This window comes from Chenopodium album, chromosome 11 (assembly GCF_948465745.1).
Source record: "Chenopodium album chromosome 11, dcCheAlbu1.1, whole genome shotgun sequence".
NCBI classification, from domain to species: domain Eukaryota; kingdom Viridiplantae; phylum Streptophyta; class Magnoliopsida; order Caryophyllales; family Amaranthaceae; genus Chenopodium; species Chenopodium album.
In genome coordinates, this window is record NC_137844.1 from 53,642,659 (window position 1) to 53,650,334 (window position 7,676).

The window sequence follows — 7,676 nt, forward strand, 5'->3', positions numbered from 1 at the left end:
TTCTCTAGCTGCTGTTTATATCTTTCTTTCGGCTTCCCCTTACACTCATAAGAGCGTTGTTAGGAACAGCGGCGAGTGCTATAAACAGAAAAATCATTCTACTGTTGTAAGAAAAAACCATATAACAAATTAAGATTTAATTACAATATTACTTCTACACTTTATGCTTATTAAGTTTAATCAGCAGAGTTGACAGTTGCATCGCTTACAGTCAGAAAATTAAAATAAGGAATTTGACGCTATCTGCTACACAGCTGAATTTCCTGATTTTCCTTGTCATTTCGCGGGCTTTTAAACTGTCAAGTGGCATTTCTCCATAATTAACCTTAAAAAAAGGGCATTTGTCGTCTCAAATTAACAACTTTGATTTTCCAATAATGGCAGACCACTCGCCAAGTGTGAATATTTTGTGGAAAATATCTAATTATTATTATTATTATTATTATTATTATTTTTTTGAGGAGAGAATTTAATTAATTCAGAATTTCTAATTACTTCTACAATTAGTATTCTTTATTCTTTATTTTTTAATACTAATATTTTTTTTTTTTTGACAGAATAATACTAATACTTGGTAATAGCACAAAGTTGTCAGCATGATCCATTTTTTTTTACGCTAATTACATTTTTTTAATTAAATAAATGCCTTTTATTTTTAATTGTTGTCCTTTTGAAAGGTTTAAATTTGGGTGGATACTTTTATTTTTCAAATATAATTTGCGGATTCTCCTCATAAAATCTCCTTTATTTTCCTTTCTGCTATTTTTGGGATTTGTAATTTTGATCGTGAGTGTTATGAAATGAATGCTTAAGATTCTGAATCTAATGGTGTTGGGATCACGTTCATCAAACAATTCCAGACAAATTGGGTAAGAGAATCATGCAATTTTATTGTTTTTCTTATGGTTAGATCACTTTGTGTGTTATATCAGGCTATAAATTTTTTTGTTTTGTTTTGGTTTTTCCTCCCACATGCATGCATATGGGTGTTTTTTTTAGGTAGTTTAATGTATGTAATTATGTATTATTTGAAATGTAATGGGTTTGGCAAACTTCCATTGCATTTGATCTCGAATTTAAATCTCATCCACCCCTATCCCTTCCAACCCCTTTTCATCCAATAGGCATTCTCTTGAGATAGGGTTTTGTGATGCCCGACGTGCACCTTAGAAAAAAAAAAACTCCGTACCCCATATGTTGTTCATATAGGCGATAAAGACCCTTTATATGACAGAAAGACAAGGCTAAAATGTTGGCAAGAAATTAGTTTTTTTCCTTCCTAATAAACTTATTTTTCTTTGTTGATAGGGTGGTATTGGTGCCCAAATCTATGAATATTGTTCAATTTTCAATATATTTGTTAATGTATGAGGGACTCGTAGATTTTAACTTTGAGATTTGTGAATAATGCAAAATCCAAACACCATATTTGAGAAGTCACCTTTCTATACCTTTCTTGTCAAAAACCCTATAAAATCGGAGAAAATACATAAATGCCACCGCGATATGACTCTTGAATGAGGCCTTTTGCACAAGTTATTCAATTTGTGAATCAAGTAGATAATACAGTAGTTTTGTTTCATTCACATTCTATGATTAGTAGTTGAAAAGTTGAAACCCATCTGTAATTTCATGTGGTTTGTTGTTAAGATCTATTTTGTGGGTCCTTCAACTAAAGAATCTCAGGCTTTTTCTTGTTTTTCCCTATTTTACATGAGATTTTCTGGTTGAGTACATATGTCTTGTTGACAAAGATGGTTTATTTTGAGGGTCATTCTAAAAGTTTAGTCTTCTTTTTGTTCATTTGAGTAGTAGTTATGTTGGGATAAAGCTCTCTTGGTTTCTTCTAACTGTCTTTAAGTGGTGTTAGGCTTAGTTTTGGTAGATGTCACTTTTATTTGATAATAATGAATGATAATTCCAATTAATACTTTGACCTATAAATCAATTAATAGGAATTGCATCGAAGATTTATAAATTTGCTGTCACATTAGATATGCTTTGTTTGTTTGACCTGCTTCATAGTTTGCTCTATCTGAATTCTTGGAACTCTTTTTGTTATCCCCTCTCGGAGATAATTTTTATATTTTTCGCGTTTTCTCATAATTTATTAGTTCCGTGTATGCGTTTGGAGACAAGGGATGTAATAATGGTACTTAATTGATTTAATTGGGAACAATGTTACTTTGTGAAATATTTCGGTAAGACATAATACTTGTTAAGTATACTAATTGAAAATGTCAGTGAAAACTTGTAACTGTTTCTTTTATAGTATTGTACTGATAAGTCCAAGTATATGAAGAGTGTTTCTTATAAATTGTGTTTTATATATCTACAATAATAAGGAATTGAGATAATGTGTCATGAAGTAAAACTTCTTCTGGAAAGCTAGAACATCAGTATACTCTTTTGACTGTCAATTTACAAATTTTCCACTAGTAATATTAATGATTGTGTGTTCAGATGCTGCCAATAAGTTTTGTTGGAGCACCTCTAGAAATGACAAAGCGTCGCTGGAAGGAGTTCATGCAGGCTTTGCATGAGAACCATTTTGATTCTAGAAAAGATGAAGAGCTGGAGAAGTCTAAAACAGGTGATGACCTCTCTCTGGCAGAATGTAGTTTAATGGAGCTACATTTTAACAATCTTGTTCTGAGATGTTAGGAAGTTTATTTAAGTTTAAGGCGACTTGTTAGCTCATACGATGTATATATTTATGCTATTATGTGATGGTTTTTGCAACAGTTACGTAAATCACTAAAATATGAACTATGTTATTGTGCAAATTCTACATAAAGAAACAAGATTTACTAGTTTGATGAAGTTTTCTTGTGGTTGTATTAGTTCATCAGTGGTGTATATAAAAAAGGAGTAAGCTATTGTACACTAGCTCAAATAAAAGTAAACAGACATCTGACTGATCATTGTTTGAGAGATGGATGTAAATACAATGTGTGAAATTTGATTAGTGTCTTAAGCTGAATACTCCTTTAAGCATATAAAATGACACACTTTTAAAACCAGTGTTCGTGAACAAGGAGGACAAAAAAATGTTGTAAGGAATTTATTGTGGAAGAGTGTGTAATTCACATCAATAGACAGTCCTGTCACCTTAGAGGCTTGGATTAATATTCATTTGTACTTTGTATGTTTGAGCATATTGTGTTCCATCTCTTGTAGAATGTGCTGCAACTACTTGGCATTAACATGAATTTTCTCTATTGTAGATGTAGAAAACATACTGCCAAAGATTATAAAACTTGTAAAAGAGCGCCGTCAGAACAGGAGAAACCGAAATGCAGAAGTACTCTTGAGAAAAGAATCAGAACTTATTGGGCTGATTGAGGATTTCCACAAACAGTATCAATTTGTTTATGGCCAGTATGGTGATCTCAGAGGACAGTTATCTGAAACTGTCAATGGAGCAAAAGAAGATGAGGGGTACTTTACAGCTACTTCCTCCAGTTCAGACTCAGAGGCAGAGCTAGAGAAGGATGTGAAGGCAAATGGTCACACCCACCTGAACCGAGAGAAGAAGTCCTTTTGCTCTGAATACGTAGAAACAATGAACAAAGCACAGGAAAATGAGAAGATTATGAAAGAAATGAAAGAGAAGCTTGATGAAAAGGGAAGAGAAATTTCAATTTTTGCTTGGAAGCAGAAGCTTTGTCAGAGGGAAATTTCAGGCTTGATGAGTGAACTAGAGTCAGAGCTGTCATCTTTCAACCTTAAGCTAAACGGGATGTGCATTGAGAAGAAAGCATTAGAACAGCGAGTGGAGAACAAAGAACTGCAAAAACAGGTTTCAAAACTTGAAAAGATAGCGAAAGAGAGGGATGAAGAGATATCTAAACTTGTAAAAAATGGAGTTGATGGTGCTGTTGAAAATAATGGGTTGATAAGTGAGGTTTCCAAAATAAAGGGGTTGATAGTACAGGCGAACCAGCTGAAATTAAATGTGGATTGTTTGTTTAATGCACAGAAAAGTGATTCAGAAAAACAAAAGTTGTCTCAAAGTAATAACAACGGCTTTGCTATGCATGAGAACTTGCTGGATCAGGTGAACAAAATGAAGCGCGATCTAGGATCAATGAGAAAGAAGAACACAGAACTAGAGTCAAATATCAAGAAGAAAGCCCAAGAAAATTCAGAATTTTTGTCACAGATAGATGACCTCAAGAAGGAACTAACAGAAAAGGCTCAAGAATTTCAGATAATGCAGAAAGAGAAAGAGGATTCACTAGTGAGAGTGAAAAACTTAGAATTAGAGGCACAACATTCAAGCACCCTCATAAGTGAAAGAGAGAAGCTAATCGCGAAAACAGAACAAGAAAAGTTCCAGTTAACACAGGAAATAGAGGTACTGCAAGGAAAAATGGTTAAGATGGAGAATCTGTTGAAAGAAAGAGAGGATCAATTCACTGCACTACAAAAGGGACTTGAGGATGGAGAGTATGATAAATCTGCTCAGATCGTGGCTTTGATGGCTCCGGTTAACCCCATTGAGCAGGAGTTGGAGTTGAAGAATGAATCTGAAATACAGATTAAGATAAAGAACAACGATATCAGTAAGCTAACTGATGAAAAGGAGTCACTTAAAGAGAAAATATTAGAACTAGAGAAGAGGCTGAAAGATAGAGGAAACGAGTTCTCAACTTTGGAGAATGACATGTCTACTCATATAGTAGCCTTGAATAAAGAAGTAAGCCGTCTGCAGCATGAAAAGGATACAGGAAGGAAGCTTGATAAACAGCTAAGTTTGAGCGACCAAGAGATTAGTGAATTAGAAGATGAGAAAGAAAGCCTACAAGCGAAGATTTTAGAGCTCGAAATAACATTGACAGACAAAGAAGATCAAATTGCTGATCTTCAGAGAAAATGTCAAGCAGGGGAGAATGAAATAAATTGTTTGCAGGGAGAATTGTCTGATGAAAGGAAAAAGTTTTCTGAAAGACCATTTCAACTTGAAAATCAAAACGATGAACTGAATTTTAAGATTTCAGATCAGAAATTTATGCTAAAACAACAAGAAGACACCATTAACGAATTAAGAGAGAACTGTAAATTAATGGAAGGGCGATTCCTGCAGGCTGCATACAGGAAGATGGATGAAGTGGCAGAAGAATTCAGGAAGAATTTCGAGGATAAGCTTCGTATGTTAACACGGAGGATAAGAGTGGCCGAGCAACTGCATGCTGAGACCAAAGAGAGCTGCAAGAAGATGCAAGAGCATTGTCAGCAGCAACATCCAGGTTATCTCGAAAAAAGACTATCTCATCAAGTGATATCACCGCGCAAATCTGAGTTACAGACGACAGTTGTTCAAGCAGTGAATGAAATGATGAAGGATATGGAGTGTTTGATAAGCAACTTCGAGAGCAAGGAAGGGAGTTTCATACAAAGATTGTCTAGTGTGTCTAATGAGATTCAGGTTGCAAAGAACTGGGTTCGTTTGACAATGAATGAAATAAAACCATGTAAAAATAACGAGCTAGTAGTAGCCTCGCCACTTGCATTTACATCGGATGACAAAGAACAAGATAAATTAATGAAGGAGAAGGTAAAGATGTTAGAAGCAAAGGTGAACAAGGAGAAAGGTGATAAGTTAAGGCTAATGAAAGGGATGTATGAGATGCAGAAGAAGGTGGCGGATTTGGAGAACGCGATTGTAGAGAAGGATGAAGGGTTATTGAGACTAGGAAATGAGAAAGTAGAGGCCATAAGACAGTTATGTATTTGGGTTGATTATAGACAAAGTCGATTTGATCAGCTCACGAAAATGATGTTAGTGAAGAAGACTACTAAAAGCTAAGGAAGAGCTTAAAATGCATGATTTCTTGCATTTCCTTCCTGTAATTCATACCCTTTTTTAGCCACTACATGAATTTTGTACAACTTTTTTTTTTTTTTTTAAAAAAAAAATGATTTACTTTGGAATTTCATACCACCAACCTCCCTTATGTATGGATTAGGGGATTAGTGTATTTTATTAGAAATTTTATGTATAATGGTAAGATGTATAATTATGTTTTGATACATTGAATTCTGCTAAATTTTGCAATTAATCTTTCCTTCTCCTGTCATCATTGAATCTAGTGGATGCAACTCCATGTCCCACTTAAGACAAAATACTTGTATGGTACACTCAATAATACTTGGAATGTTGGAAATCTAATTCAATTATTTATATATGAAATTTTGATTTTTTTTTATTTTATTTTATTTATTTATTTTTTTTTTGACAAAGAGATACTTCTTACTTCCTCTATTTTTTTTTTTCCAGTTGCAACACTTCTCTTTTCACGCTTGTCGATGCATGTTTTTAATCATTAATATCTTTAATACCAATATATAAAAATTATAAACTTTAGATATTAATATTATATAAGTCGAGATAAATCTAACAAGATTCCACATGAGTATATTTTAACCCAAGTATAAATCATTAAAACTAGTCAAAGTAAAACACATGAATAGTGTGAAAGTCAAACAGTTGAAACTATAAAAAAAACGAAGGAAGTATTTTTTAAGGCCAAATATACTGAGATCTGAAGTAATAAGAAATTCATCATTCTATTTATACCTGTTATTTCCTTACATTCATCTAGTCCATAGGAGTAGTATATATGGTTATATATAGGAGTTTTAGCGGAATATGCCTCTTTTATTAAATATCTACTCATAAATCTTAGAGAAAATTTATAATTTTATTTTAGAGAGGATTATTCATTATTCCTCTTTTATTAGACAAGTAAATCCAAATCTTAGAGAACAAATATAATTAGAAAGGTTAAAAAATGTGAAGTTGTCGACATAACCTCACAATCATAGAGAAGACAGGGCATGCAAAAAAGATGATATAATCATTACCAAACAACGCGCGGGAAAGTTGCCCACCTGACATCATCAAACTGCAATAATTCAAATTCACGTTTTTATTATTGAAAAATAAGAATGCAATATTTATTTAAAAATACATACGAGTAACAAATTTAATTATTTTTGTTAGTACTTTATCCATCCTTTTATTAGAGTCTCATTTCTAATTTTTTTTTACAGGAATTAATGTTTTTGTAGATTCCTTAAATCATGTGATTGGAAATATCAAATTACATTAAGTGCATTAAATAAGGCCCTGTTCACTTCACCTTTAAAAAAATAATATTAAGTAAAAATAATTTTAATTCAGTAAAAATAAGTTCAGTTCAGTAAAATTAATTTCAGTTCAGTAAAAATAATTTCAGTTCAGTAAAAATAAGTTTAATTCAGTAAAATTCAGTTATCTTAAAGAAGAACTATAATAGAAAATCAGTAAAAATAATTTCAGTTCAGCAAAAATAATTTCAATTCAGTAAAATTAATTTCACTTCAGTAAAAATAATTTAAGTTCAGCAAATATAATTTTGTTTCAGTAAAAATAATTTTAATTCAGCAAAAATAAGGTGAAGTGAACGGGCCTAACAAGTGAGAGAAAAAGAAAAAAAAGGTTAATAAATGCAAAAAGAAGAAGAAGTACCTACAAAGAAGAAGAAGAATGAAGAGAGAGAACATATGTTGGTGGATTAATAAATGCCAAAAATATTTGGCACAAAAAATCAGGAAAAATAGAGGATAATTTGAGGATTAAATTAGAAGAATAAGGTTAAAATTGTAAAAATTTACTTACTAAAAAAGGA

The 7,676-nt window shown here is 32.3% G+C and overlaps 1 protein-coding gene across 1 annotated transcript; it reads left to right on the forward strand.

Annotated features, from left to right (window-relative positions):
- The first annotated feature begins 2,499 nt into the window (after positions 1-2,499).
- Positions 2,500-5,812, forward strand: LOC145566855 (uncharacterized). Its single transcript, XM_081626138.1, has 2 exons — positions 2,500-2,617; positions 3,228-5,812. Exons 1-2 carry the CDS (start codon positions 2,500-2,502, stop codon positions 5,810-5,812), a joined length of 2,703 nt encoding a protein of 900 aa, XP_081482264.1.
- The last annotated feature ends 1,864 nt before the right edge of the window (positions 5,813-7,676 follow it).

Bases quoted from the DNA above. Each gene is read 5' to 3' on its own strand.
- LOC145566855 (XM_081626138.1), top strand. From the start codon at position 2,500: ATGACAAAGCGTCGCTGGAAGGAGTTCATGCAGGCTTTGCATGAGAAC. The intron at 2,618-3,227 runs GTAGTTTAATGG...TCTCTATTGTAG, and splicing joins TGACCTCTCTCTGGCAGAAT to ATGTAGAAAACATACTGCCA.